The sequence below is a fragment of the Copadichromis virginalis genome, linkage group LG3, assembly GCF_057382275.1.
Source record: "Copadichromis virginalis isolate Kocher_CV1m ecotype Utaka linkage group LG3, C_Virginalis_male_GT1.1, whole genome shotgun sequence".
Classification (NCBI taxonomy): domain Eukaryota; kingdom Metazoa; phylum Chordata; class Actinopteri; order Cichliformes; family Cichlidae; genus Copadichromis; species Copadichromis virginalis.
The window spans coordinates 21,363,655-21,391,590 of NC_140620.1; the positions used below are offsets into that span (position 1 = coordinate 21,363,655).

The 27,936-nt window shown below is 41.6% G+C and overlaps 2 protein-coding genes across 3 annotated transcripts in view; one reads left to right on the forward strand and one right to left on the reverse strand.

Moving 5' to 3' along the window:
- On the reverse strand, nucleotides 1–16,171 carry LOC146713391 (uncharacterized). Of its 2 annotated transcripts, XM_085447523.1 has the most exons (20): nucleotides 15,863–16,171; nucleotides 14,106–14,186; nucleotides 13,162–13,312; nucleotides 12,936–13,063; nucleotides 12,398–12,633; nucleotides 11,796–11,869; nucleotides 11,566–11,666; nucleotides 11,229–11,455; nucleotides 10,391–10,494; nucleotides 10,198–10,299; nucleotides 9,290–9,405; nucleotides 8,337–8,572; nucleotides 8,169–8,212; nucleotides 7,959–8,074; nucleotides 7,068–7,303; nucleotides 6,728–6,837; nucleotides 5,344–5,459; nucleotides 4,745–4,980; nucleotides 2,694–2,800; nucleotides 1–2,469 (listed from the first exon to the last, which is right to left on the reverse strand). In XM_085447523.1, exons 1-20 carry the CDS (start codon nucleotides 16,077–16,079, stop codon nucleotides 1,374–1,376), a joined length of 3,834 nt encoding a protein of 1,277 aa, XP_085303649.1. In that variant the 5' UTR covers nucleotides 16,080–16,171; the 3' UTR covers nucleotides 1–1,373. The 2 variants fall into 2 exon arrangements, with proteins under 2 accessions (XP_085303649.1, XP_085303642.1); XM_085447516.1 differs by lacking the exon at nucleotides 10,198–10,299.
- Nucleotides 16,172–16,570: 399 nt separating this feature from the next.
- The window catches only part of LOC146713392 (uncharacterized), a 36,691-nt gene continuing 25,325 nt past the window's right edge, over nucleotides 16,571–27,936 (forward strand). The window contains exons 1-10 of the mRNA XM_085447551.1: nucleotides 16,571–16,961; nucleotides 19,013–19,093; nucleotides 19,350–19,464; nucleotides 19,557–19,690; nucleotides 19,823–20,049; nucleotides 20,153–20,267; nucleotides 22,003–22,302; nucleotides 22,923–23,149; nucleotides 23,265–23,353; nucleotides 23,440–23,540. Coding sequence (XP_085303677.1) covers nucleotides 16,712–16,961; nucleotides 19,013–19,093; nucleotides 19,350–19,464; nucleotides 19,557–19,690; nucleotides 19,823–20,049; nucleotides 20,153–20,267; nucleotides 22,003–22,302; nucleotides 22,923–23,149; nucleotides 23,265–23,353; nucleotides 23,440–23,540 — 1,639 coding nt within the window. The 5' untranslated portion in view covers nucleotides 16,571–16,711. The remainder of the gene's footprint in view (nucleotides 16,962–19,012; nucleotides 19,094–19,349; nucleotides 19,465–19,556; nucleotides 19,691–19,822; nucleotides 20,050–20,152; nucleotides 20,268–22,002; nucleotides 22,303–22,922; nucleotides 23,150–23,264; nucleotides 23,354–23,439; nucleotides 23,541–27,936) is intronic.

Here is a 27,936-nt window from a genome sequence, read left to right on the forward strand (position 1 = left end):
TCTGAATGTGTATGAAAAATATTTAACATTTCCTGCAGATTAGCATCAATCCATTACTTCCGTCCAAAAGTCACAGAAACACTAATTTCCCTGTACCATTACGCTTTGTTTGTAGTACTGAGTTAAATCTGCACCATGTTCATTCTCAAGAAATGTAACTAATAACATTTGGTGGACTACTGATTAGCATGACTTCCGTAAACGCTAGTTATGCTGACACAATAGTTGGAAATGTACCTTTTTTTCCTCCCATTTTCACAGCTCTGGCAGTTCATGTGTAGACTCAGTCAGTTTTGAAGTCTTTTTGTCCTTCCCCAGTTTCAAAGTAACTGCTGGTCAAGATTTAACAGCTCCTGGTTTATCACAATCAACTCAGTTTCACAAGTGCAGGTAAACGCCAGTGCAGGTTCAGCGCAGTACTGCTAATTAAGCTTCAATGTCCAGGATCTTTCCAAGGACTAAAGGTTCCTCCAGCTCAAATTATATCCCAAAAAAAGGAAGCTAGGCTTTGTTTACCATAGTAACCTTACATTTTAGTTCTTCTAACCTTTGAGTCGCTAACCATTATTTTGTTTTCTTTGATATTCCTTTGCCACATTGCTGCTAGCATATAGCAGCATAAACACGCCTTAATATGCTGAATCTTTGTCGAAAACAAAAAACCATAGTGAAGGAACTTGGAAAATTTGTGGACACTACATGCAAAAAGTTACTTTTAGAACCTGACCAATACTGGAGTTTTAAGAAGGATACCGGTAACTGATATTCTAATATCTCAGGTGATATTTTTTATTTTTCCACTTGAAACACGAAACATAACATTTGTTATGTGTACTTACTAATGTACTTATTTCTTTATTTTAAATTTTCATTTACTGGCAAATATCTAATACTGGCCAAAAAAGATAATGCCCTACCTGCTTTAAGAGCACTAGTTTTATTGGTAAACACAAAAAATACTCAATATTTACTTTGTTTGTAAACTGAATAACCTTTGGGTCTCAGAGTTTTGGTCTGAACAAATCAAGGCATTCGAAGGCCTCAGCTGATCCTGAGAAGTTGCCTTTCTGACATTGTGAAGAACACTGAACGTAACCATTAGTTTAAGTAAGAATAAAAAAAGCAGCCCACTGTTAAAAAGTGAAAGAAAACATGAAATAACTGGATGGTACCCTCTTACATTGGTGATGTTATCAGGAACCACTGTCATCCCTTGAACTTCAGCCGCTACCGTCTGGGCCGTCTTGAACACTCACCTTCTAACTATCTAGAAACCTATAAGCTAACTTTCCCCAGAGATCGGTTGGTATTGAGGGTGAGGCACATCTTTCCCCCTCTGGGTCACTACTGTACACACCCACCACATTTTAGTTTCATTTTTGGGGAGAGGGCATGCTGTCCACCTTAGCATAACTGTCTTCAGTTTCAACCCTACTAAGCTGCTCTGTTTGTTGGTGGTACTTCTTCTGGTGGATCAGGAGGTGTCTTCTCACACAGTGGCCCTGGCTGAAACCTTTCCCACAGTGTGTGCACTTGTAAGGCTTCTCTCCAGTATGGACTCTCATGTGAGTCACCACGTTTGACTTGTGAAAGAACTTCTTGTTGCATTTATCGCAAGCGAACAACCTCTCCCTGCTGTGGTTCTTTGTATGGATCCGTCTGTCTGTGGCTGCCGTGCTACCCGAGTGAAGTGCCACATGTTGAGACAAAGTATCCAGGTGGCGGAAGCGCTTCCCACACACATTGCAGCTGTGTGGCTTCCCCCCCGCATGATTGGTCGGCCGGTGAAGTTTGAGCTTCAACTTGGAAAAGTTTTTTCTGTGTGGCTTATCCACTGCATGGACCCGGGACTCATGGTTCTTCAGCACCCACTTCTCAGGGAACGCTTTGTGGCAGGTTCTACATTTGTACGGCGTGTTTCCCTTGTGTCGAGCGAGGTGACCCCTGTAGCCAACGACGGTGAGGAAGGACTTCCCGCAGATGTTGCAGGTGTGCGTTTTCTGGTGAGTCTGAAGATGACTCCTGAGCTGCTCTGCAGACACTGACTGCTCTCCACACACTCCACAGAGCCTTTCTCGCTCGTCCACATGACTCCAGGCGTGTTTGATCAGCATGTTTGTCGACCCACGTAAAATCTGGCAGACTTTACAGGACAGCAGAGCCTCGCTGTTGTGAATCAACATTTTCTGCTTTGCCTTCTTTATTCGGATGACTGAATGTTTGACTCGTCGATTCCCTTTCGTCTTCTCGGGTTCACCGTTCACCAGATGATCATTGGTTATGTTTGGTTTCTCATTGGGAAGCCCATCACTCAACTCGTTGTGTTCATAAAGTATTAAAGATTGCAAGGTCGAGAGACCAGTGTACTCCAAACCACCCTCAGATTCCTTCAGCTCCACATCTTTGTGACGTGATGTTGAGCTGTTTGAGAAAATGTTCACTGGATTTTCTTCCGGTTGATGAGGGCTTCTGTGGGAACAGAAATTTAAAGTTTAGGGCTTATTGTTGTTATTAATGACAAACAGTTTACTGGTGAGTTGAGATATTCAAAGTGGTGTCTGTGTAGCATCTTCTAACACCACAGAGCATGAATTGATTGGGAGTGAATGTTTCATAAAAAGCAATCTGTCCAGTTAGACTCTTTCAGCAAACCTCAGACTTTTTAACAATTGGATCTAACAGGTGGTGCTTACCCCATGTGCAGCCCAGTTTGCTCGGTAAAGGACGGAGACTCTTCAGTGCCGTCAACTTTTCTCTGTAGGTCAAGCTTTTTCGCGCTAGTCTGGACTCCCTCAGGTGCCTGCGTGAATATCCAAAACATAAAGTCGAATTAGAAATCATTAACCTCTGGTACGTGAGCATACATCAAAATAACTTTTAACCCTCTGGGGTTGCCGGACGTGCCGGCGCGTCAAAATCACATGACCAATTTAAGACGACACAGCTACAAGATGCAGCACGTCGGAGTCTCCATTTCAACTTGGCTCAAAAGTGCGGACTTCAAACTATATACCAGTTTTTGAATTGTGTCGATGGGCCACGTAAAACCAGAGTTATGATAAAAAATACACGCGATGTTTTTTTCTGAACAAAATAGTGGCGTTTACAGCGGGAAGGACGGTAAAAACTGCGTTTTCTACAGATATCGCTAGTATATCTCCCTTTGCGAGTGAAAAAAGAAAAAGAAATAACACCCCTTCCCTATTGGTGTTAGAGTTTACCATGTCAGCCAATCAAAAAAATGATAAGGCAACCTGTGACACTTGGTTGTTTAGGGAGAAGAGGAAGTTTTTAGGAGTGACACCCGCGACGGAAAGCGGGCGAGCGAAAGACAGAGTGAGAGAGTTTTCCTATGTGAGACATTAGTGACGTTTAGCGTGTTTGGAGGCTGTAGTTAGTGTGTTGTGTAGTTATTGTCTCGTATTGTGTGTCAGTTAGACTGCTGAATTTCATATTTGCTCTAAAAAAGCCGTCAAAGGCAGATTCCAGTGTAAATGCTGGTCCCACATGGAAAACTGGACGGATGCACCTCCTGCTGTCAGACCTGTGGTGTTCTCCTCTGTCTTATACTGAGCACAAACTACATTTTTTGGACTGGCACAAATCATTTGTGTGCCTTCTTATTTGGTGCAGAACACCTGATTGTTCTGTAAATAGATTTAAATGGTCATATAAAAAACGCCTGAGGTGTTGGCTGCATTTTTGGTAAATAGTACCTGATAACTTTGTTGTTTGCAAAACTTGTGCATAATTTTTAGAAATGTACAATTTCTATTTGCATTTCAAGTTATGAAAATGATTCGTTAAACATGTTTGTGGGTTTTACAGTAAAAAATATAACTTTTTTCTACTCAGATTTAGAATTTTTTGTCTGAATTTAGATCAACTGTGCTAATATAGTATACCAAAATGAAAGAATAACTCAAATTTCAGATATTTGAGGTTGTGCTGAAAATAATGATACCAAACAAGGCAAGAAAAACATATTTTAAAGGTGAAATATAGAGGTAAAATCAAAAGTAGTCAAAAACGGCCAATTATACCCTGGACGCCAGAGGGTTAAGGCCCCGTGATTATTTCCATTTGAACCTAGAAGTAAGAATTTTAGAGCTCCCAGTTGGAATTTTCAACTGGAATGTACATCTCAAGTTGAACTAGCCCTGACTTCACAGTCCAAGACATCCGACTTCTGAGGCAAATATAAAACGCATCAGTCACAGAGGCGTAGAGACTAGTAATCACTGGTTGCTAGGGAAAAGTGTACTTTACCTCAGTTGGTTGGTTAGTGGTTGCTAGAGGGTACTTGCTGTTGAGCGGGCGACATTTGCGAAATGAATACTGGAACAAAAATGTCCTACGATTGATTTGGTTGCCAGTAGACCTCACAGAAGGAGCCAACTTGTCTGCAAACACTTGCCAAATATTTGCTAAGTGGTAGTAAAATTGTGAAAGATGTGATGCAAAGAACTGGAGAACATGTGCCTTCAAAGTTGCACCTTATGAAATTTTTTGCCGACTGCAGCATTAAGATGGAAACTTTCCTTTGGAGGTGAATGTTATTAATTTACAGTTTGCATCTTGATTTGCTCTACCTTTGTAGAATGAAGGACACACATTTAAAGCAGAGAGCAGTGTTACTTCAGTTTTTGTTGGACTTATTAGACTTTTGGTCAATTAATCTATCTAGATCTTTCACAGACATTCTGAAGGACAACACAAATATCTACCCAGTCAGATGCAGTACCTTGAGTCGAACGAAGAGGACAATGCTCCCACTCGCCTTGATGGCTCTGTACAGCTCCTCTGGAGTCAATAGCTCTACTTTTAGAGGCTGCAGTCTTCTGTTCCTGTCAGCTGTGAGGACGTCAAAAGGTTTATCAGCAGCCAGCTGAGGGAAAGTGGACTTCAGCAGTTCCACAAAGTCGGCCTCCTGCAGGCCTCGAGGACACTTCAGGTGATGAAGCGGGTACTTATTATACACTGAGAAAAAACAGAGAAGCTCCAATAGTCAGGCAGGTAGTTATCCATGAGACAAACACAACAAACAGTATGCTGACTGTACTAACATTAACAAGAAAAAAAGAGACAGCTCACCTTACAAGCTACTGCTGCATTAGGCCTACAGATTTTTTTTAAAATAAATTTGATATAAAACCCTAGTGACAGCAATCCTAAAGGCAACTTTGTCCAACTTTGCCTAATTTTCCAAATCCTGACACTGAAAGTTGAAAACCTAAACAAACACATATCTAAATAATCTAATTTTTAGGTATGGCCCTAAAAATACATATCAGTGCACATTTGTTACCAATCTGAACACAGAATGAGCAGTTTTAAATTTACCTTTAGGTGAAATCACATTGACATCCCAGTCCTGCACAAAGCGGATCCTGAGATCTACATGGGAGCTTGATTGGCTAATCCGAGGCCTACCAGGCTTCCTCCTGTCGGACTGATCCCTGGGAAACAATAACATTAGAGACAGACACCACAGCGTTACACTGGCCCCTTTACAGTTATTACCTTTATCTATTTTAATAAGTTGAACAAATGTGAGAAATATTTCCGGAAGCAGTAAAGATTAGCTTCAAATTTAAGTCCTGTCACTGCAGCAGAGTAAGACAATGTTCAGTACGTTTTTTTAATCTGCAAAAAAATACTTTTTTTCTTAGACCGGAAAAGTTGGAAGAGCGAGTGTCTCTGAAGGTTCTCAGTCATCCAGGTCATCGATCCCAAGACTTCAGCAGCAGGTCCTTGAGCTCCTGAACTGGGCCCATTGTTGAACCACCTTGGAACAGTCTTCGTATCTACCAAGCACTCCACACCAAGAACAACCCACAAAAAAGCTGGATAGAGCACGTTTTAATTTTCATCCACACCACCTTCAGCAACTGACTGGCTCAATGAACCCCCCACATTATTTAGTCCATTTTGGCCGGTGTGGTGGAGGACACCAAGGAACAAGGTCGTGTTGACTGGAGCATTAAAGTATCCCAACAAAGTTGATGCACAGGAATACTGACAATATTTTTCCAACTCACTGTCAGTGATTGTACATCAGTGAACACCACAACTTTTCTAAACTTGACAGAACTGGAGACTATAAAGTGCACCCTTCCACAGGTATGTTTTCTATGGCCTACTGGGTAACACCAAGGTCCAGGGAACCTCCATGTGAAGACACCACCTCAACTTTGAAATCTAGGAGCCTTTTTATACCTGCTGTGTGGTTATTAATCCCCAAGGAATTTATGTAAAATTATGACAAAGCTGACATCAAATTGATATACCAGCTGCTGTCACTAGGTCTAGCTGTACTGCTGCCACTCCAGGGTTGAAATGTTGGTTTTTACTTTTGTTTTAATGATAAATCAATAGTGAAGCTCAAAGTCACAGATTATACAGAGCGAGATCCTGCAACACAGTGCTGACATTATCTGAGTGAGGACACCAAAACAAAACAGCCGCCTCCTGTGCCGTAACAGTGAGCATAAATGGATTGGGCTGGGTGACGACATCACTGGCAGCTGCACTTGCAGCGACCAACCTGGCAGTATGCTGGTGCCGTGAAGTGCAGCAGCTTTCAGTGACAGTCTTGTTTCTTCAGTTACTACCTAACACTCACGACCACATGCGAGTTTGAAGGTTCAAGCATCATCACACGTATGTTCCTGTCTCTTTATAGATTTCTATTGAACGGCTAAGACTGATAGTTTGACCGACTCACCTCCCATGCATCACAGTTTGTTCAGGTAAAAATGACGACTCTGTAGCTGTGTCCACTTTTTTCTGCAGGTGTTCAAGCTTCCTTGCACCAACCTGGACTTTCTCTGGTGCCTGAAAGAGTTTCGTATTAAAAAAATAAAAAGAAAAGAAATTTTAAAAAAAAGAGAAAAAAAAAAAAATCACAAAATGTCTTTGCTTCAGCAGAAAACAGTCTTCGATGCATGATAAGGGCATCCACATTTAGTTTCACGTTTGTACCAGAGAGCAATGTTGTACTTGCTGTACAAGGTTTCCGGATAATGTCGAGTAGGAGTATTTTAAAATGTAGTGAGTCACAGTACCTTCAGTCGAATGAAGAGGGTATTGATCCTTGATGAATCAATGGCCTTGTAGACCTGCTCTGGAGTCAGTGACTCCACATTCAGAGGTTGCAGTTTCCTGTTTTTGTCAACCGTGAGGATGTCAAAAGGTACGTTAGCAGCCAGCTGAGGGAAGGTGGACCTCAGCAGTTCCAGAAAGTCGTCCTCCTGCAGGCTGCGGTGACACCGCAGTTTGTGAAGTGGGTAGTTCTGAAATACTAAGAGGAAAGAGAAAAATGAATCCACTCAGTCACAGCTTGTTCAGTTATCCATGACGTGTACAACACATAACTAAAAACAGTAAAGATGCTGGGAAGCTTTTTGGCTGATTTATTGTTATTGAACTGAAGCAAACAACCACAGTCAGGGCTCTTATGAAAATGTAAAATCAGACTTTTTTATTTCTCATTCATGTTTTACAGCTTCAACCCACTCTGCTGGTCTCTAAAGACTGTTTCATTTCCAAAGACTAGACAAGTCAAGACCACGGTAATTCTTGCCCCGCAGGGAAGGAGTATGTAATCGGCTCAGTTCGTCTGCCTGTCTGTTAGCAGTCTAGCATCCACAGTAGACCCATGAGTACCTAGGGTGGCTAACCATTAGACCTTCATGGTTACTGCCCAAAGTCAGAGTTGACATTGAAAGAAAATTTCACAAAACCATTTCGAATAATATACAATATGCAGTACTTGTCATAGACCACACCATGCTGTGTCACCACAGCACAAGGAATAAAGTTAATTATTTACATTTACATTTTTAAGGACGGGCAGAGGACAATAGCTCTGCTGTCTGCTAGCATCCACAAGCTTGCTGTGTATGGATGGCAGCTGAAGCCGTTTCTGGACACACAAGTAGCAGCTGTGCATTTACCTTGGGGTGCGACCACCTCCATCTGAGAGTCCTCCAGGATGCGGACCTTCAGATCTACGTGGGAGTCTGATCGACTGAGCTGAGGCTTGCCCAGGCTCTTCTTGTCAGACTGAACTCTGGGACACAATAACGTTAGTGATGGAGATCAGGCGATAAAACGAGAGATTAAATTGATTAATGAGCAGCTGAGGCTTGTTAACATTAACTCACCTGGTGTCCAGTCTGGTTGGATTTGGGGTGGACGGACCGGCTCCCTGTTCCCCCAGAAGGTAAAAACAAAAAAGGTTTGTATCTTAAGTGTTTCCACCAAAAACAGCAACACTGTCCTTATTTTTATGAGCAACAGATCAGATACTTGGTCTCAAGTTTACACGGTACCTTCAGTCGGACGAAGAGAGTAGTGTTTCTCCTTAAGGTGATGGCTCTGTGGATCTCCGCCGGTGTCAGCGTGTCCACACTCAGCGGCTGCAGTACCCGGCTTTTGTCAGCAGTGAGGATGTCAAAAGGTTTACCTGCAGCCAGCTGAGGGATGGAAGACCTCAGCTGGTCCAGGAAATCAGCCTCCTGTAGATCATAAGGACACCGCAGCTCCTGAATGCGGCTTTTCAGAAACACTGGGAACACAAAAGCCAAGTAGGTAAGAGTCTGAACTAATAACACGAGTTACAGAGGATATACTGCTGCTGTAGCTTGTGCTGGTCACAGTCACAGCCGGCGTTTACCGAGAACAATCGAAAAGGTTCACAGTTATATATCAGTTACAGTCATTTGGTTTAAAACGACCCAATGTTATTTGAGGCGAAATTTCTTTAAATATGATTAATACGTTAACATGACTCAGACCCGTGTGTTGATTTTGTACAAGCCTGCAGGCACTCACAGAGCCTCTTTATAGACAGACTGTTAACATTTCAGAGTCTCAGCAGAAAAGCTTCCAGAGAGACACAAGCTGTCGTTGGGGCGACCGTGGCTCAGGGGGTTGGGAAGCACATCTGTAATCGGAAGGCCGCCGGTTCGATCCCCGGGCTCTCTGTCCTGGTCGTTGTGTCCTTGGGCAAGACACTTTACCCTACCGCCTACTGGTGTTGGCCAGAGGGGCCAATGGCGCGATATGGCAGCCTCGCTTCTGTCAGTCTGCCCCAGGGCAGCTGTGGCTACAACTGTAGCTGCCTCCACCAGTGTGTGAATGTGAGAGTGAATGAATAGTGGTATTGTAAATCGCTTTGAAAAAAAGCGCTATATAAATCCATTATTATTATTATTATTATTATTATCATCACCTCATACAGGAACTGGAGATGTGACCTCAGAGCTAAAAGCTTTCAATTTACCTTGGGGTGTGAGCACCTCCATCAGAGGGTCCTCCAGGATCCGGACCCTGAAATCCACATGTGTGAATGGGTCACTGAGCTCAGATTTGGTAGGTTTCCTCCTAGCAGACTGTACTCTGAGACACAACACACAAAGATGAAAAAGGAGAAGGAAAGGAGATGAATCACAATAAAGCTCAAGATCCTGTTGAGACTTTTCAAAATAAACTGAATCACGTGAAAGATGCAGAGTATTGACGGATGAGAAGCAAAAAAGAGCCGCCAGGTGCTAAAAAATAAACCTTAGACTCAAACGTCAGAACAGGCTTTTCCCTGCAGCACGCCGTGTAATAAAAACGGCGCCCGTTACAACTTATGACTAAAAATGTATTGTTTCATGCATCAGTTAAAACACTCGACTCCAGCTACACGACGCCCAGCTGGAAACACTTCGCGCAAGTCGAGCTGCCCGAGATTCACAGAATTTACAGAAAATGTAAAATTTTTGTGATTTATATCGTTATCGGGACGATAGATGTCTTATATGAGATTTTGGTCATATCGCACAGCCCTACTGTCTCGTTATGCATTTAACTTAAAGGAAAGCAGAGGTTTTGGCAGTTTGATGGTTCGCAGCATTCAGGTGTGTGTTAACAGAATGCTGAGGAGGAAAAACATCAGCAACGATCTTAAAGAAGAAACTGTATCTGCGAGAAAAAAATAGTTACCAAAGAATCTAACATCCATCATTCTGCTTCATTTTCTACAGTGGAAACATTCAAAGCAGCTGCCGATCTTCTCAGGAGTAAATGCCCCAGCACATTCACCACAAGGTCAGACTGTGCAATGCCCGGAGAAACTACAGGAAACCAAAAAGCTCCATCTCAGACTCCAAGGGCCTCAGTCAGCATGTTAAAGTTCACACACACCTCATACCAAGAGTCGGCACAGTGGGGTGATGATTTGGCCACTTTGCAGTCACCAGAGTCAAGTGCAGACCACAGCCTGACTGAGTTTGTTTTTCATCCTGTCTTGATATGCAAAACCTTAAAATTAGGCTTTTACAGATCTGTTTGCTATGGCTGACTAGCCAATATTTATTATAGTCAGGTTTTGACTTACCCGGGTTTCTTTCTGGTTGGTTTTAGGGTCAATGGAAGAGTTTCAGCTAAAACATCTCCTACACTCAGGAACTGTTTCGCTGAGGCTTGAAGCTCCTCCGACGGCTACAGAAGAAAGAAAAGATTTAGTGGTGTACTGTTGGTCTGTGTAGTTAAATGCAAATGTACGGTGCCCCTGAGAGGACAAACGGACTTCAAGTTAAGAAAACACCAGCAATAAGAAAAACGTTGCAAAACACACAAAACACAAATAGAAAGAAACAGATTTCCAAAAGCACAAGGGAAGTGTTTCTGGGGAGACAATAACCCGACGGACCAGCTGCAGGAACCCAAAACATGCTAGGTGTGTTTTATCATGATTCATTTAATACTGATGATGGATTTTTAGGCTAATAGTTAGGCTAACACACTTAACTCTGATCTTTTCTTTCCTCACAAACCGATAGATCCTCCACTTCTTTTAAGTGTCTCTCAGTGCAGTTCTTAGCATATTTTGGTTCCTGCAACTGGTCCGTCGGGTTATTGTCTCCCCAGAAACACTTCCCTTGTGCTTTTGGAAATTTGATTTTTCCTATTTCTGTTTTAGTTTTTTCTATTTCTGTGTGTTTTGTGTGCTTTTGCAGCGTTTTTCTTATTGCTGGTGTTTTCTTAAGTTGCAGTCCGTTTGGCCTCTCAGGGCCACCGTACAAATGGCACTCCTGACTGGTCACACGTGGAGTTTTACAACCTATTTAATGCTCAAGATTCTCAGAAAACACAAAGACAGACAATAAACCAGATTATTTCTTTGTCTGCTAAGATTTTTTTAGTAGCAGACAAAGGTCTTTGTGAATCAGCACCTTCAGTCGGATGTAGAGCGTAGAAGTCCTCGTAGCCCTCTCCACCTCCTCCGTCGTCAGTGACCGTACTTTCAGAGGCTTCAGTTTTCTGCTTTTGTCACTCACAAAGAGGTCAAAAGGTTCATCGGCAGTCAGCTGAGGGAAGGTGGACCTCAGCAGGTCCACGAAGTCATCCTCCTGTAGACCCCGAGGGCACATTAGCTCATGAAGCGGGCACATCTGATACACTGAAAAACAATGAACACACATGGACAGGCTTTTACTATTTAACTTCACAGTCACAAAGAGACACAGTTTGTCCAAAGAGACACCAAACTGGAGGTTTTATTGGGCGCACCTCTGGCTGAGAGCACGTCAGACTTCATTTTACCCAGGATGCGGATTCTGATCATTACATGCGTCTGTGTTTTCCTGAACCCAGGTCTGCCCACCCTCTTCCTGAAAGAGTAAAGAAGTCAAAAACAACATTATAACAAATAATTTAGCCTTTTATATACGATGTATCTGTTTGTTTTTGTCCTCTATATTTACTGGTTATTTACAGCAGCGTTTGAATACTTGAGGTACCTCATGTGCTCAGCAGCAGCTTTATTTCCGTGCAATGGCTGAAGCTCCTCTTCAGCTTCTAAACTCTGCTGATTCTGAAATAAAGATGTTTTGACAGTTTTTTTTTAGAAAAATGGCACAAAAACGAGTCAGACTGCAGGACTGTTCACGATTCTTTCCTTATGAGAAGATCCCAACTAGACTGGCTGGATTGCAGCCCCACATCATGACAGAGCCTCCACTGTGTTCTACAGATGGCTGTGGATGCTCACTGTTGTATCTCACTGCACACCATGCTGAGATATGACACTTTTTTACCATAATAGCTCTTCAGGAATCACCTTGTTGGTGCAAAAATGCTTTACTTTTGGCATTTTTCATAGATTCATTTAATAAAACTAAAGAAATGAAAACAAACTGCCTGCAGATCCATTTTAAAACTGATTCTACGCCAAGTCCTCTGTTCTGTGTAGACACAACACTGGTTCATCCCTTGAGTTTGAGCCTTTTTATGCTTGAATGATTCATTCTCCAAAAGACACCATCAGAGCAACGAGCAAAGTCAAGAACATAGTTTACAGGAAGTTAACTCCAGCGAGGGCGTCACACATTAGGCACCTTACCTTCAGGCGGATGTAGAGGGCAGAATTCCCATTTGCCCTGATGGTCCTCTCGATCGCCTCCGGAGTCCACAAGTCTATTTTCAGAGGCTGCAGCTTTCTGGTGTTGTCAGTTATAAAAACGTCAAAAGGTTCATCAGCAGCCAGCTGGGGGAAGGTTGACCTAAGCAGATGCAGGAAGTCGGCCTCCTGAAGGCCACGACGACACTGCAGCTCATGAAGTGGGTACTTCTGAAACACTGCGATGCAGAGGGATAGACAAGTTTTTATCTAGACTGCAGGAAAAGCTTCACCCACAGACTACAGGCTTTGATTAAAAACACAAAAAGTGACTTTTTATTCATTCCTGTGCTTTAGCTGTATTTTACAAATGCTCCAAATAAGCTGAAATACATTATGAGGTATCTGCAGCAGTCACATTGCCCATAAAACTCCATGTCCTCAGTTTAAAATCATATGGGGAAAAACATCCAGAGTAAAATCCAAACCCTTAAAGATGCAACAGTAATGGTTTATTTATTTACATCTTTCTCACACTCACCCCTCTTTGAAAGCACGTCGATCATCGAGTCCAGGATGCGGATCCTGAGGTCCACGAAACTCTGCGTTTCACTGATCCAAGGTCTGTCTGCTCTCCGTCTGTCAGTCTGAACCGTGGAAGGCACGAGCCTAAAAAAGGAAAAGAACAAAATAACCTCAAGATCAGCAGATGAGTCACAAATGTTACAACAGCACACGCACACACAGAGCGGTGTCTGTACACTTACAGTGTGTCTGTATCTTGTAACCGTGGTGCTGCTTCATAACACTGCTGTGCCATCTCCTCCTCCTCCTCCTCATCCTCATCTTCATGTTCGTCTTCCTCTATTTGTTCCTCACTGTAGCCTGAGAATCCCAGGCTTTGGCTGTCCTCCACCCCTGGAAACAAATTCAAAGTTTATTTATTTAGTTTTCCCACATGACAGCATTAATCATACAAATGTGCAACCATGAATAAACAACAGTTAACATGCCGCGTCAGGAAGAGGAAGAAACGCTATTACTTAAATTCTCGTCTTCAAATTTTGTTTGCTGTTAAAAAAACAATTATACGAGGCTCCAACGAACACTTCTATCACTACTTAGTCTGCCAACCATTATCTGAACATTAAAGCAGTTCTGTAGGACGGTTAATTACACTCTCCCCTTCAGTGCGTGAACATGTGATTACAACTGAAACTGTCCGTTGACTGGGGTCAAATTGCAGTCAAATATTTTTTTACCTGAACACTAAAAAAACTCCAAATGTTTGACTCTATCAGTCTTTTATGTCTCAAATTTGGGAAATTTTGTTGTTTCTGAAATTCAGCTTCAAATTCAGCTTAGTTAATTCAACTTATTACTAAGAGAAAAATACTGGGAGGTTATAATGCCCAACAAACTGTTCATTACAGCAATGCATTTGACAAAGTCAAATAAAAAGTACCAAATGACATAAACAGAAACAACAGTGGGCCCAGAGAGGATCCCTGCAGTACACCACATCTAATTTGAACTGCATTTATACAAACGAACATCAGTGTTTAGATAGATAGATAGATAGATAGATAGATAGATAGATAGATAGATAGATAGATAGATAGATCTCTTATGTTTCTGTGCATCTTGATCCATTACAAATATAAATATGACGACTTTGTTTACATATATCAAAGTAGGTTAAAAGTCATACTCTGCTCATATTTGTGCTGCTCCTGATCTTCTGGTAGTCGACCTCCTCCAGCCTCACAAAGGGAAAACTGCTCCTGGTCATCTGCACCATATAAGCATTTTAGTGTTATTAAGTAATAAAACAAAACAATCAAAAAAAAGATTTCACGTCAGAATTATTCTTATGAGCGCAGATGACACTGCTGATTAACGAGCAACCTGTTTCATTCTCTTGAGTCACAGCAGTAGATGAGTTAAGCTTTAGATTCACCTGATTTACATGTAAACAAACTGCAGACTCCAGGATTCCCACATTCAAATAGCTCTCACATATGGCAGCTATTTGGTGTCCATACAGGCTTTTGCGTGCCTGCAGGTGTTTCCAGGGGAAAGTCCTTTGTGTAGTGGTGTCTACATCGGCCTAATACGCCAAAGATTCCCAGTATGATCCCAGGAGGAGACAAAAGTCTCTTTATATTTGTGTCAAATCTGCTAAATCAAAGCACATGGAGCTACCTGTTGTTTCAACCCCAGAATGGTCAGGTCCAATTTACATACATTTTATTGTCAGAGGGTAAGTGGAACTGTTTTTAGCAAATGCGTGGACAAAACTTATTACACTATTACACAAACTACATACACGGAACAACCCATGGACACAGGCCAGCTGACAAGCACTTAGCAACAACTGGTTCCTAGGGAAACATGACTGTTCCTCGGCAGGTCAAATCAAATCAAATCAAATCAAATCAAATCAAATCACTTTTATTGTCACATCACATGTGAGTGAAATTCTAGAGTTGCTAGAGGTTCTTGAGTGACACGAGTCCTTTTTAACCACGTTGTTTCTTATTGGCTGCCCCTCGCAGAGACTTGAAGGCTAGAGAGCACATTTAAGGATATCCCGTTTCATGACATAGGCCAGATCCAACCATAGACAGCTGTAAAAAAAAAAATTAAATATATAAGGGATATGTTCTAAAAAATGGGTGTCTACAAAAAAATAAAGGACTGTGATTATTAGCAAGAGAAGTCAATGCTTATTTGAAGGTTCGCAAAGACATTAATGTGAAGATGAACGACGAAGTCAAAAGAAACACCCCCACCCGCCCCAAAAAGGTTACGGGTAATACCTAAACATTATATACGTTGGGAACTTAAAACCGCTGGTTTCACAGCACAGCTGTGTGTTAACTATAGCACAGTATTTTTTATAGTTGATTTAAATAAATTTCAATAGAAACAGTCATGGCAAGCGCTGTAAAATCGCACCACAGCGCTTGAACAAACACCGTTGTGTCCATGTAGCCGGCAGGCCGCCATCTTTGTTTTGATTCGGGAACAGCGGCGCAACTTGGGAAACGATTTAAAATGTTTATTTAAATCAGTCACTAGGATGGGTTTTTTAAGTCCCGATGACTCTGTCATCATTCTAGAGAGGGTTTTATAGCAGCTGTAGCTGACTTTAAACGACATTTCAAGGCTTTAAAAGCCCACCGGATTTCACTTAAAGAGAAACCAAAGGCTAGCTTTGTGACATTACCACGAGCCAATAAAAACTTAAAATTCTGAAATATGACATGGCTCAGGGGTGTTACATGTATACCAAATTAAGGAGTGTTATAATCAGGTTTTGAGATGAATACTCGAATGTCAATGGGCTTCACGTCAAGCAAAGAAATGTTAAATTAGTGTTTTGTAAACGGGGTTCGTCATTACGCGAGCTCTCGCTCTCTCCGCAGGAAACAACACACTGTTCTGTTATCCACACACACAGACCTAAAGCCTCTAACTTGACTTCAGGCTGCAGGAGCTCCAGCAGTCTCCTCTGCCGGTCAATCTCCTGCCTGAAACCCACAGCCTCCTCCTCGTAGTCGGCTACAGTCTTCTCCACCACCGCTAAGATCTCCCGGGCGGCCAAGGTGAGCTTCTCGGCGATGACTCCTCTCAGCATGTCGGTTTTGGACGTATTGGGGTCGGATGAGTCCGGCTCCATGGTGGGGCTCCGTGGGTCCCGCTCACTTCTTTACCGGAGATGAAACAATTAACGCGCGTGGGGGAACGTGCGGTACGGATGTTACACTACAGGCGACGTACAACAGCAAATGCTGCCCGGCTGGAAACATGAACCACAAACGAGAAAAAGACCATACTAAATTTTTTTAATTAAAATTTTTTTTATATAAATAATATTCCTGCATACTCTACAGAAAGTGGAGCAATATAATTACAATAAAGTTACAATTAGGCTACAGGAAAACACAGGGGCGACACTTTTTTAAGTAACCCTCGGAGCACAATCTACATGTATCATGATTTCTCCCTATTATATGTATTAAAACCTGCTGTTATTGTGATGGAAATGCAGTTAGTGCCAAATAAACCTAAATGGGTTTTTTGGGCGGCGGCGGCGCGGGGGTTCTTTTTTAATAAAATACTGATATAATTATACGTGTGATAGTCTATTACTGTGCTATGTCTGTGCTATGTGTCATTTTCTCCTAGGATGGTGTTTCCTTTTATGTTTCCAGCCGGACAACATTTGCGCGTTCACTAGCTCGGTAAAAACTTCTAGGGTTAAACATCCGACAGAAACATTTTCCCACGCGGGAAAAAAGAAATTATTTCATGAGCGACTCGATGATGATGACGATGGTGCAGAGCTGGGACAGCGAGCCAGACATCGCTAATATGTCCAAGAGCGACATACTGAGAGGAATCATCACCGACAAACTGAGCACAGCAGCTCGGGAGATCTTATCGGTGGTGGAGCGGACTGTAGCCGACTATGAGGAGGAGGCTGCGGGCTTCAGGCAGGAGCTCGACCGGCAGAGGAGACTGCTGGAGCTCCTGCAGCCTGAGATAAAGCAGGAGGCAGGTCGGTGTTTTAGCCCCTGTAACATTTATTGAAGTGCTTTGAAACACTCAGCGGCCACTATATTAGGTACTCTTTCATCTTCTCGTTAATGCAAACAACAAATGAGCCAATCACATAGCAGCAACTTGATGTCTTCAAATGGCCAAGACAACCTACAGTAGCTCAAAATGAGAATCCGAGTGAGAAAGAAAGGTCTTTGGTGCCAGACGGGCCTGTCTGCTGGGATTTTCCCACGCAACCATATCTAGGGTTTACAGAGATTGGCCTGAAACTGACGATACGTCGTTTTTTTTGTACCTATCGTTTGTTTCGTAGGGTCTCAAAATAAACTGTACGCCAATATTTTTTCATGGTTTTGATGGTTACTGTAGTGGCTATATTAATTCCTTAGAGTTCTCTTTCTCTTATGATTAATATGATCACACACCGGATCGACTGTTTGTGAGTACTTTGGTTAGCAACAACGACGCTAAAACCATTGTGTGGCTCCGCCGTCCGCTTGTTTATATTCCACATAAAACTTTCACAATAAAGCTCAATATTCTGTCGAGACTCAAAAATAAACTCAAATGATATACATTATTGTCAAACATCAAATTTCAGATAATACATTAAACAAATTGGCTCAAATAAAAACATGTACTTATAAATGGCACTTACAGTCAAAGGAATAGAGGATCCAGACAAGAGAATGCCAGGATGGCCAGTGAAGATGAGCCAAAACCAGGTAGCTCCAAACACAAGGACCAGTCAAACAAATTGAGCACCTTATTCCTAAACGAGGGACTACATCTGTAGCATTAACATGGTTGGTTATGAACAGTCTGACACGGACCAGGAAATTGTACTATGCAAATTATAATGCAAACCGGTCCCCACCATGGACTCAAACATGGAAAACCACTTTTACCACCTATGCAACAACTTATGTCTAAAAATGTATAGCTTCATGTATCGGTGACTCTGCACCTAGTGTAGTCTGGCTCCAGCAGATCCTAGGAAAAACGTTGGAGATCTGTCCAGAAGACTGCAGTCCTAGAAACAGCTAAGATACTGCTTAGGACCCTCAATGCTCCAAAGCGTCTGGTATAAGACCCAAGCTCAAAGGATATGTGCCACAAAGAATTAAAGCAATTAGGTACTAGCAAGGTGTACCTAATAAAGTGTCTGGTCAGTGTATAAAACGTACAGGATACTCATCAACTTGATTGTAATGGAGACCAGGGGTTCCATTACCTGGTTGGTATTGTTAATAATAAATTGTTGGATTGGGAATTTAAAATAGGGTAATAAAGAAAACACATTAGTTCTTTTGGAGTCTTTTATTAGGTTATTTGACATACGATTAAATTGACAGCTTGTAACAGAAAAGAGACAGTGGGACTGGCCATCCTACCTGTGTCGGAGAAGAGCCAAAGTTAGAGCTGTTTGCAGTTAATCATTTATCAATAACCTAAACATATGTGAAATGAGAACTTGTAAAGGTACTCACCTGTCCTAGTTGCTTCTTGCAGGATGTGGAGCAAAAGAGTGAAAGCGGCTCAATCACCTGTTTAAGAGCTCTTGGAGCAGACCAGTGTGCCAGGTTAGGGAGTATGGATAAAGAGGGTTTTAATTTAGATAGAAATGGGTGAAGCTTATGTTATTGGTTTGTTTATAGTATGTGTTGGAAATATGTATATGTTTGTGATGTGCTTTAATGTTATTGTATGTTTGTTTGTGTGGAGGGTTATGTGTTCATTTCGATTAGTTAACCCCCATACTTGGGCTATTCCAGATGCTCACCTGAAAAGGTAGAGTATAAAAGGAAGCCATTTTGTTTAGTTGTAGTTAGTGTTTGTGCTGTTATCTTGCGCCTTCTTTAATAAAGTGTCAATCCATGGATGTCTTTTACTCCAGTCTTGTGTCATATTATTGGACAGAACCTATGACCGCCGGCCAAAACTGACATTGATGTGGATCTTAACATTGCTAGAAACTTTTTTTCCATTTATCTTCTATCATATCACATTTGGTTTTTCTAAAATTGAACATTAAACATACTTTTGCAGACGACCAGCAGCTGTTTTCCATCTGTGAAGATGGAGGTGGTCCATTACTGGATGATCAGAAGCAGGACAAATATGAGCTGAGTAAGAAGCTACTTTGACATAGATGAATAAAGTTCAGTTCTAGACAGGACTGCTGTTTCATGTCTCTTACATGAAACAACAACATGTCTCTTATATATACATATATATATAAGAAAGATACATTAGCTCATGTCCTCTTAAAGCACAAACAGTAGATAGTAGCAGCATGCTCCCTTTCGGTTATATAAATGGTCAAGTTCTTGTTGAGCTGGGCAACACATAATTGTGACTAACATAAGAATTTATTTGTTCCTAGGGGTGGACGACAGTAGCAGCCTGGGATTTCAGGCACCGATAGAGGATGAAGAGTATGAATATTTAGAGCAGGAGGAAGGATACACGACAGAGCTGGATTATGTAACAACATCAAGGTTAAAAGACAAGTGCATAAATGTCTACTATGTACAAAAGTATATGTGTTATCTTTTGTATCCCAGCTCCCGTTTTTCCGTGTTTTCCTTAGGTTCTTGACTCAAACAGTCCCGTCTAAGAGGAGAAAAAAACATGGCAAACGTCGAATCAGCAAATCACAAAATTGCATAGATCTCAAAATCCGCATATTGGAAAACCCAAACATTGAAGTGCTTTCAAATACTGGTAAGTCTAAAGCAAACGTGATGTGAAATTTAAATGTTAAAAACAGAATGAAAACACCTCAGTACACATGAAACTCTGGAGCAGATGTGGAAGATTTCACTGTGATTGATTCAGTGTTCCTCTGTGTTCTAGTGTTTCGGATGTACCGGCTTCACAAGCTGAAGGTTCGTCGTGGTTTGAAGGAAGCTGACTTCCTGAAACTACTCAGGTCTACCTTCCCTCAGCTGGCTGGAGATGAACCTTTTGACCTTTTCTTATATTGCAACCTCAAGAAACTGAAACCTCTGCAAGTAGACTCTGTGACACCAGAGGAAATCATCAGAGTTTCTCGGGGATCTACCCTCTACATACGACTGCAGGTACTGTGCTGAGAAGATTTAACTGATCTCAACAGCGTTACCAAAGATTACAACACATTGACAACTTGATTTGAGAAGAAAATTCCGACCTTCTGTAAAACAGAAAGAAGATGCTGATGAAGATCATGAAGATCTTCCATCCACTGAGACAGACACCCATATAAATCTCAGAATCCGCATCCTGGAAAAGCGAAAGATTAATGTTTTGTCAAAACAAGGTAAGTCTAAAGCAAACATGATGTGAAATTTAGATGTTTCTGCTATAAAAATGCAGCACATGTAAGCCGTATATCACCTTGTTACCTACTAGGTAAGTTCTGAAGTGCTTTTCACCCTTTTACCTGCTCGGAGATCGGTCTATTAAACACAGGTGAAGCTGATGGTCTCCACCACACCTCTATACCAAAAACAGTCATTTGCACCTTGTAAATCACAATTGTTGATGCCAGTAATGCTCGAGAGCAGCTGAAACCCTGGTCAGGACCAATGTTCCCTCTAAGCTGCATACTGCGTACAGAAAATCTAGGTTGCGCGCAAAAAAAAAATCTAACCTGAATTGAAATTAAAGTAAATATTTTAACAATTCTGTTTTTTGCAGTGTTAGTAAGTGACTGGCTGCTCCCGTATGGGGTTAGACCGATGCCACCTTATCCCATAGTCCAGCCAATAATGCGATTCACATTCGTATATACGCAGCTAATCAACATCGCTAACAGGCTATGACAGCGTCCTTATGTGTCGACACCGGTGTTTTAGCTAGCAAAGTGGCGTGACTGATGTGGCGTGAAGCCACGTTAGTGTATAACCATTGGAGATGTGAGCAGGACAGACAGAACAATTGACGGAATAAGTGTGGACTTTATACCAGTTTTTAAATTGTGTTGATAGGCCACGTAAAACCAGAGTTATGACAAAAATATCTGCAATGTTTGGTTTTCCTCCTGAATATTATCATTGTTTATATTTACTGCGGGAAGAAATGGTAAAAACTGCGTTTTATAAGGAAAACGCTCGAAAGCACTCTCCACCTGTGAGCAAACACAAAACCAAAAAGCCCCCACCCTTTCCCATTCGTCGAAAAATGTACCATGTCGACCAATCAAAACATGATATGGCAATATGGCATTTAGTGGTTTAGGAATGGGGGGGCATCAAATTTGATGCAGAACAGCTGACTGTTCCGTAAATAGTTTGAAATGTTTTTTTTAAAAAATGCCTTAGTTGCATTTTTAGGTAAACAGTTGCAAAAAACTTTGTTTGCAAAACTCAGTAACTTTTTTGAAGAAGTAACTATATAATTAACTGCCCGACATCAACTGTATTTTGCAGACAGAGCGTTACAGGACTATCTCCCAGACCAGACTCATACCCATAATACAAGTCAGAGCTTGTATGTAAATGTAAATGCTATAATTTGATTATTTTAATAAACCATGTAACTTGGATGGATTCGATGCTGGCATGACCACAGTGCACACGTCTGATGTCGCTCACAATGGTCCAAGGGATCGCTCAGGGAGTTTGTGTGTTCGCTCAGACACATGAAAAATTAGAGGGAACATTGGTCAGGACACATATACCGTTTGTGCTGCCTCCCTGCACTCTACATGGACATCTTCATCTTTCTGCACTACTCCCTGGTCTAAGAATTGTAACATATTAATAAAGAAATATGTACTATAATACCAAGAATATTTTCATTATAAAACACAATGAAAACACCTCAGTACACATGAAACTCTGGAGCAGATGTGGAAGATTTCACTGTGATGATTGGAACATTACGAGCCCATGTCACCACTGGTACCTCCAAACTGTGAAAGCAGATTCCAGATTCAATTGGAAAGTAGTATCAGACGAACATTTAGTGAAAGTACAACAGGAAAGTGATGATTTCTTTCTCCTAATACTGGAAAAATTGAACTGATCTCTCAGCGTTCCTCTGTGTTCTAGTGTTTCAGACGTGCCCGCTTCACAAGCTGAAGGTTCATCGTGGTTTGCAGGAAGCTGACTTCCTGAAACTACTCAGGTCTACCTTCCCTCAGCTGGCTGGAGATGAACCTTTTGACCTTTTTTTAAGGGCCAAGCACAACAAACTCAAACCTCTGAAAGGAGACTCTGTGACACCAGAGGAAATCATCAGACTTTCTCGGGGATCTACCCTCTACATACAACAGTCACTGTGTCAAGAAGATTTAAGACTTAAGATCCGCATCCTTGAGGACCCTAAGATTGATAAGATCACAAATATAAGTAAGTTTAAAGCTTTTAACCTTCAAAGATCTTTGGAAGGATTTGATGCCGTTAACGTTTTCTACCTCTTATTAGCTCCTTAACTTGATTTAGAGGCTTTGCATGTCTCAAGAGTCCAACGTACTAGTCATCCAGCTCTCTGTGCAGGTTTGCTGAGTTACCCGTTTATTAGTTGATTCAGGAAAACATGTCTTCTAACTTGTCGATGACTGAAACTGCTTTGACTGTAGTCACACTGCCCGCTGTCTTAAAAAACCTCGTAACATTATAAAAGATACCTCACACTCTGGCCACTCCCTGTTTGAACTGTTGCCCTCGGGCCGACGGTACAAAGCAATCAGCGTAAGGACAAACAGACTCAAACACAGCTTTTACCAAATCAGAAAAATATGTCTTGATGCTGCTACTAAAAAATGTCCATCACGCTACTCCTGAAGTGATCTATGCACTGACTGAGGCATGTGTGTGGGGATTGATTTTATTTGACAAATTTTATTTAAAGTTTACATTTGTATGGATGATGCATTGATCAGAGATCAATTCTAATTTCGTTCTACCTGTGACAATGACAAAAAAGACATTCTGATTCTGACTTTGTGAGCTTCTCTGTTTTCTCTCAGTGTGTCAGAATCACCCGTCTCATGAGCTGAATGTTCCTCGTGGTCTTCAGGAGGCTGACTTCCTGGCTCTGCTGAGGTCCACTTTCCCTCAGCTGGCTGCTGGTGAACCTTTTACCATCTTAATTGGTCGCAACCACAATCTAATTCCTCCAAGAGTGGAGAGTATGACTGCAGAAGAGATATGCAAGAATGGGACTGGGAATCCTGGTATTTACATCCGACTGAAGGTACTGCAAGAACCAATTTAACATCAGGGTGAAAACATTGTTTAAATGTGGAGCATGTTGTTCTGAATGAAAAATCAGAAAAAAACTATTCTTTTACTTTTTGGTGGAAATTTAGGGTCCAGAGAAAAGGTCTCTACAGAGAGAAGATGCTACTGCTGCTGAACTTCCTCCACCCAGCCTGGATCCAACCACACTGACCACTGAGTGAGTCAAAGAAAAGAGTAAGCTGCTGCTGTTAGAGTTTGTTATTTATGTCAACAGTTCAATCCAATTTTGTTCTTTTCCCCCAGAGTTGAGTCTGAGAAACCTCAGATCAGTCAATCAGACACCCACATGCATCTCAAGGTCCACATTGTGGAGGACCCTCAGATGGATACCATCTCGCCCAATCGTAAGTTCAAAGCCTTTTAATTTATCTGTCCAGTACAATATTCAGTTATCACCACTGTGATCACATGCTGAGCTGAAATAATAAAGAGTAGCCGAGCATAGCTCCTAGGGTGGTCAGGACACATTTGTGACTATGAGGTCCTTTGTAGAGCTCTGTAGGCATGCTGCTGGATGGTTTGGGAAGCTTGTGATGACCTGAGTTTGGACCAGTTTGTCAAAGCACTTCATGATTACTGGAGCACGAGCCACTACACAGCAGTCATTCAGAATGCTGATGGTGGTCATTTTTTGGTAGTGGTACCGTGATAGAGGATTTCAAGCAAGGCTGTCAGTGGTAAGGCTTAATGTTGGGGACATGGTCTCTTTGACTGACAGGTGGCTGTAGCTGCTTCCTGAACCTCAACTGGACCTCTGGATTGTGTTTGTGCTCTTGGAGCAGTCAAAACACATTGAGCACCTTATTCCTAAACGAGGGACTACATCTGTAGCATTAACATGGTTGGTTATGAACAGTCTGACACGGACCAGGAAATTGTACTATGCAAATTATAATGCAAACCGGTCCCCACCATGGACTCAAACATGGAAAACCACTTTTACCACCTATGCAACAACTTATGTCTAAAAATGTATAGCTTCATGTATCGGTGACTCTGCACCTAGTGTAGTCTGGCTCCAGCAGATCCTAGGAAAAACGTTGGAGATCTCTTTCCAGAAGACTGCAGTCCTAGAAACAGCTAAGATACTGCTTAGGACCCTCAATGCTCCAAAGCGTCTGGTATAGGACCCAAGCTCAAAGGATATGTGCCACAAAGAATTTATAAAGTGTCTGGTCAGTAGGGATGGGTATCGTTTAGGTTTTATACGATACCGGTGCCAAATCGGTACTTTTGAAACGGTGCCGGTGCTCAAACCGGTGCTTAAAGAATGGAGAACACAAAATTGGTCCAAAAACCTCTCATGTTCAGCTGGTTTTTTGTAAAAAGATAACAATGTTAGCCTTTTCTACAGCTATGGGGCATATATGGTATCACTCTTGGCTGGAAGCAGTGCTTAAACAATGGAAAAAACACAAACTTTGTCCAAAAACCTCTCATGTTCAGCTGTTTCCCTCTTTTTCTTTGGTCATTTTAGCCATTTTGGCCAGGGTGAAGGGAGTATCTGCCATCAAACAAGAAGACAGCTGCATGTAACTATGAAGGTGTTTGCTAGTTCACCTTACATGCATTAATGTAATAATGTAATAACCTGGTTAGCCTACTCAATGTAAATTACACACGAACAACATTAAACTACTCACGCAGAGAAAAACGGCTGCTGCTGCCATCATCATCCTCATCATTTCTGCTACACTGGCAGGGCTAGGGGCCAGGACTCTCCTCTTCGGGTTTTTGGGGATGTTGCTAAATCCGGGTCCGATAACAGACACCACACCTGCAGTAGATGTGCTCGGTGTGAGGTCTCGCAGCAAGCTATCAAAATAAAAAATTAAACCAAAACCTAATAAACTCAAAATACTGGGTCCAACGGACGCAGAACCGTGACATACATGAATAAAGTTCAGTTCTAGACAGGGCTGCTGTTTCATGTGTCTGATGTATGATCAGTAGACAAGTCTAATAAAAACATTTCATTCATAATTATGTGATAATTAGGCAACTGCAGTCCTCAAGTTCCGGTGTCCTGCAGGTTTTAGATATTACCCTGGGTCAACACACCCGAATCAGATAATTAGTTTATTACCAGGCCTCTGGAGAACTTGGAGACATGTTGAGGAAGTAATTTAGGAGGTATTGTTTTTTTTTAATGAGCTGTGGTGGATCAAGAACACATCTAAAACCTGCAGGACACTGGCACTTGAGGCTCCTGATGTACTGTCTCCTGATAGCATCTCCATGACACCGGACACTAAGCCGACAGACACAGCAAACCTTATCCCCACAGCTTGTATTGACAACACATTCTCACTTCCAGAGCGTAACATTTTACGCTAGGTGACAAATCGTCAACATATTACGTTTTTGGGCACCCAACTCGTTCCTAAATGATGACATTGGAAAAAATGAGGAAATATGAAAACCGTTTGGACTCAATCTACACGTTTGCTCCTTTTCTTATAATTGCTTGGGAAAACACTATTTAACGTCATTAAAGTGCTGGTTAAGGTTGGGAATAAGTTGAGCTGGGCGATAGAACGATAACGATATGTATTGCGAAATAACTTTTTCTTGTTAGAAAAATGAAACTGTTGCGATAGTCCTCGTCTCTCTCTCTTCCTCTCTTAAAAAAAAGAAAAAAAGAACAGCCAATCCAAATTAAGTAGCGCAGAGCTAAACCAATCACAGCCGCAGCGTCAAGTCACGTGACTTGTTACGTACAGCACAAGTGCCAAGCTGCACATGTATTTGTTTGGGAAGCAGCCAGCCACCGTGCCGGCCGGGTAATGGAGAAAATGAGTGTGCCGACTAGAGAAAAATCAACCGAGAGCTTGGGTGACCAGGTTAGAGAAGAGAACACAGATGACGGTTCCAATGCCGGAGAGATTGTCGAAAGGAAGGGCCGGAGAAATTCTGTAGTGAGGAGGTATTTCGGTTATTTGAAGTGTGACAAAAAAGTAGCGCGCAATGTAAATTGTGCCGAAAGCATGTTCCCACAAAGTCTGGTTATACAACATACCTTTTTTTGTCCCCTGAAGCAGTGCCACCCACTAGAGCATGCTCAATCTCTGACTGAAATCGCTAATTCGTCATCGAAAACAACCAGGGGAATCCCTGTGAAGCAGCAACAGTCAATTGAGTCGGCATTCTCCAGCGTCTTACCATATGACAAAAAAGCTGAGAGACATAGCGACATAACGAATGCCATAGCCTACTGCCTTGCTAAAGACATGCTACCAATAAACACGGTTGAAAATGAAGGATTCAAGCAGCCAATTAAGGTAATGGATCCTCGTTACCAACTTAAGTACATCTGCCCTGTTGAACTTATTATGGGAAATAAATATTTAAATCAAAACAAGCTGCTGATTATTTCACATTTTACTTATGAGCAACAGCACATTTAAATCTTACAAATATAGTTATTTGGCTTTGGCTAACGTGATAGTCTGAAGTGCACGGGCCATCATTGGGGCCGGGTGGTGATGTCCCTGCCCTGTTTCAAAAAAATTACCCATCTTGGGTGTATAAGCATTTTACATCATTGGGCCCTCGTGACGTTTCGGCATTTCTTTCTATTTATTTCTGTGCCTCTCTTGGCTTTTATACTCTTTCTTTGCTCCTCCCACTCTTGGGTTTCAAACTTGTGTTTCTTAAAAATTCTTTCTTGCTTTTGTTTCTGTTTTTCTCTTTGCATGACTTTCTTGTCTTACTTTGCTTGTTTTCCCCTTACTTGTGACCTATTTGTCTTTATTTGTTTACTACTTTTCTCTCTGTTTGTTTTTCGTGACTTTCTCTTGTCTTATGTAACTTGTTTTCTCTTATGACCTCTTTAGGGATAAGGTTAGATTTAGGACTGGAATACAGGGCTGGAACGTCTTGTGTGGGTTGTAGACTTCGTCTCATGTTACCACTAGAGTGAAATCACTACCAGGATTGAAAAGTGACCAAAACATCAGCCAGAAAGCATACAGTCTAGCCCATTATTATTTATACCCCTGGCAAATTTTGACTTAAAGTGAGTTTTATTCAACTAGCAAGTTATTTTTTTTGATGGGAAATGGCACAGGTGTTTCCCAAAAGATAATAAGATGATATACAAGAGGCATTTTTGTGGAAAAAAAAATTCTCAGCTTTTTTTTACATTTGAGCAAAAAGTGTTATGTCCAGAATTATGCATACTCTTCACAAACTGTCAGTCTCTGGGAAAATCCAAAGTTCCATACCATTCCAAAGAATCCAAGCGGTTCTAAAGCATCCTAAATACCCTGATTAATTGGGAACTGTTCATCTGGACAAAGAACAAGACTTCTGGTCTTCTGTGGTTTTGTGTCGCTTAATGCGACTTATAATTCGGTGTGCCTCATGATCTGAAAAATACGGTAACTTCTACCTTTTCACCTTCCTTTCAAAGTCCAAGTTTTTGTGCTATGGTTTAGAGCAGGGCGATATGGCCAAAAATATTTATCACGATATATATTTGAAAATTTGCGATAACGATATAACTGACGATATAATTGATGCGAGACAAAATACAACTCCACAACATTACTAGCGCAAAAAGACAACTTTCCATTTATTTTCTCTTAAACAAGAAGCTGGTTTTTATGTACAGTAAAGCTTTATAAAAATGTAACAGTGCAAATGCAAATTCCTTGCTGAAAGTTTAACCAAAAGGCATTTCCAGTAGAAATGGGCTGACATATCCTGAGCATAACCATGTATAATATCCACTGAAGT

Excerpts from the sequence above, each read along its gene's own strand:
- LOC146713391 (XM_085447523.1), bottom strand. The coding sequence starts at position 16,079 with ATGGAGCCGGACTCATCCGACCCCAATACGTCCAAAACCGACATGCTG. Across the intron at positions 5,460-6,727 it reads CAAACTGTGATGCATGGGAG|GGATCAGTCCGACAGGAGGA; the intron begins GTGAGTCGGTCA and ends ATTGTTTCCCAG. Across the intron at positions 4,981-5,343 it reads CAATGTGATTTCACCTAAAG|TGTATAATAAGTACCCGCTT; the intron begins GTAAATTTAAAA and ends GTTTTTTCTCAG.